Source organism: Branchiostoma floridae, chromosome 14, assembly GCF_000003815.2.
Source record: "Branchiostoma floridae strain S238N-H82 chromosome 14, Bfl_VNyyK, whole genome shotgun sequence".
Classification (NCBI taxonomy): domain Eukaryota; kingdom Metazoa; phylum Chordata; class Leptocardii; order Amphioxiformes; family Branchiostomatidae; genus Branchiostoma; species Branchiostoma floridae.
Window position 1 is genome coordinate 10,735,436 of NC_049992.1, and position 2,276 is coordinate 10,737,711.

Genomic DNA, 2,276 nt, shown 5'->3' on the forward strand with positions numbered 1-2,276 from the left:
CCTGTCGATTTGGGCGTTGTAAGAACAAAGATGGTGGATACAATTGTACCTGCTCACCTGGATGGACTGGACAGAACTGTAACGAAGGTGTGTCTAAGCCTGCTTTGTGTAACGTTAATCACTGGCAGTAAACATAGAGAGATGACCACAGTTTAGAGTTCACAATTGACATAACTAGATACAAGACTTATTTCCTCACAAACATAGATGAGTGTGCCGGAAAACTCTGTAAACATTGGATCTGTTTCAATATCTAACATTTGGATACCTTAATATTTTTAACGCTTTTTCCGCACAGACATTAATGAATGTATAAGGAATTATCCCTGTCAACATGGACACTGTTTGAACCAAGATGGCGGATACAGATGTACCTGCTCACCCGGATGGACTGGACAGAACTGTCAGCAAGGTAAAGTTCTATTGTATGCTAGATATGTATCTCTTGTCCGTCTTTCTTTCTGATGTAATTTCCTCATTTGATTTCAAACTAAGTCGTAATAAAAGCTATCAGTGCTAAAGGCAATTAAAAAATATAGTTGTGATGATGAACAGTAAATTTGCTATGACATGTGGTTTCTTTATCACACAGAAATTGATGGATGTATCCGAAATCCCTGTCAACATGGACGCTGTGTGTACCAAGATGGTGAATACAAATGTACCTGCTCATCTGGATGGACTGGACAGAACTGTCAGCAAGGTAAAGTCCTACTGTATGCTAAGCCGCTAATGTAAGGAAATACCTCTTGTCTTTCTTTATTTCTAGTGATGGCATTTCCTTATCCATTTTGTTTCAAACTTGGACGTGATAGAATCTACCAGTGCTAAAGGTAATTATGATTGTGAAGATGATGTACATGTAAATTAGGCACAATATGTTAAATTGTTACTTCATCACACACACACATAGATGAGTGTACCAGGAAACCCTGCCTACATGGACGGTGTGAGAACCAAGATGGCGGATACAAGTGTACCTGCTCACCTGGCTGGACTGGACAGAACTGTCAGCAAGGTAAAGTCCTATTGTATGCTAAGCAGCTAATGTAAGGAAACACCTCTTGTCTTTCTTTATTTCTAGTGATGGCATTTCCTTATCCATTTTGTTTCAAACTTGGACGTGATAGAATCTACCAGTGCTAAAGGTAATTATGATTGTGAAGATGATGTACCTGCAAATTAGGCACAATATGTTGTTTCTTCATCACACAGACATAGATGAGTGTACCAGAACACCATGCCTACATGGACGCTGTGAGAACCAAAACGGCGGATACAAGTGTACCTGTTCACCTGGCTGGACTGGACAGAACTGTCAGCAAGGTAGAGTCCTATTGTATGCTAAGCAGCTAATGTAAGGAAATACCTCTTGTCTTTCTTTATTTCTAGTGATGGCATTTCCTTATCCATTTTGTTTCAAACTTGGACGTGATAGAATCTACCAGTGCTAAAGGTAATTATGATTGTGAAGATGATGTACCTGCAAATTAGGCACAATATGTTGTTTCTTCATCACACAGACATCGATGAGTGTACCAGAACACCATGCCTACATGGACGCTGTGAGAACAAAAATGGCGGATACAAGTGTACCTGCTCACCCGGATGGACTGGACAGAACTGTCAGCAAGGTAAAGTCCTTGCTTTTACAGACTAATGTATGACAATATCTCGTCTTTCTTTGACATTTTTCTTTCAGGTAACGTTTATTTCCTTAACCCTTTGGTTTTGAATTTGGTCGTGATAGAATCTACCAGTGCTAAAGGTAATTATGATTGTGAAGATGATGTACATGTAAATTAGACACAACATGTGGTTCCTTCATCACACAGACAAAGATGAGTGTACCAGTAAACCCTGCCTACATGGACGGTGTGAGAACCAAGATGGCGGATACAAATGTACCTGTTCACCTGGATGGACTGGACAGAACTGTCAGCAAGGTAACGTCCTTGCTATTGTATGCTAATGTGCGGAAATACCTCGAGTTCATGACTGTCAATTTAAGTGCCACAACTGTCTTAATACTTCTCTATTGCCTTTTTTTTCATCCGCAAAGACGTTGACGAGTGTGTGAGGAACCCCTGCCAGCACGGAACCTGTGTGAACAAAGATGGCGGATACAGATGTACCTGCTCACCTGGATGGACTGGACAGAACTGTCAGCAAGGTGCGCTCTTCTGTGTGAGAAAAGACGATGAATAGAATGTCATCCGTAAATTCGATTGGACTGAATAAGACTGTTTGGGTTACTTTCGTCACTAAGATAATAG

The 2,276-nt window shown here is 40.6% G+C and overlaps 1 protein-coding gene across 1 annotated transcript in view; it reads left to right on the forward strand.

The window, feature by feature from the left end:
* The first annotated feature begins 1,577 nt into the window (after positions 1-1,577).
* Positions 1,578-2,276, forward strand: part of LOC118430111 (snaclec agkisacutacin subunit A-like) — a 5,171-nt gene continuing 4,472 nt past the window's right edge. The window contains exons 1-2 of the mRNA XM_035840821.1: positions 1,578-1,634; positions 1,836-1,875. Coding sequence (XP_035696714.1) covers positions 1,578-1,634; positions 1,836-1,875 — 97 coding nt within the window. The remainder of the gene's footprint in view (positions 1,635-1,835; positions 1,876-2,276) is intronic.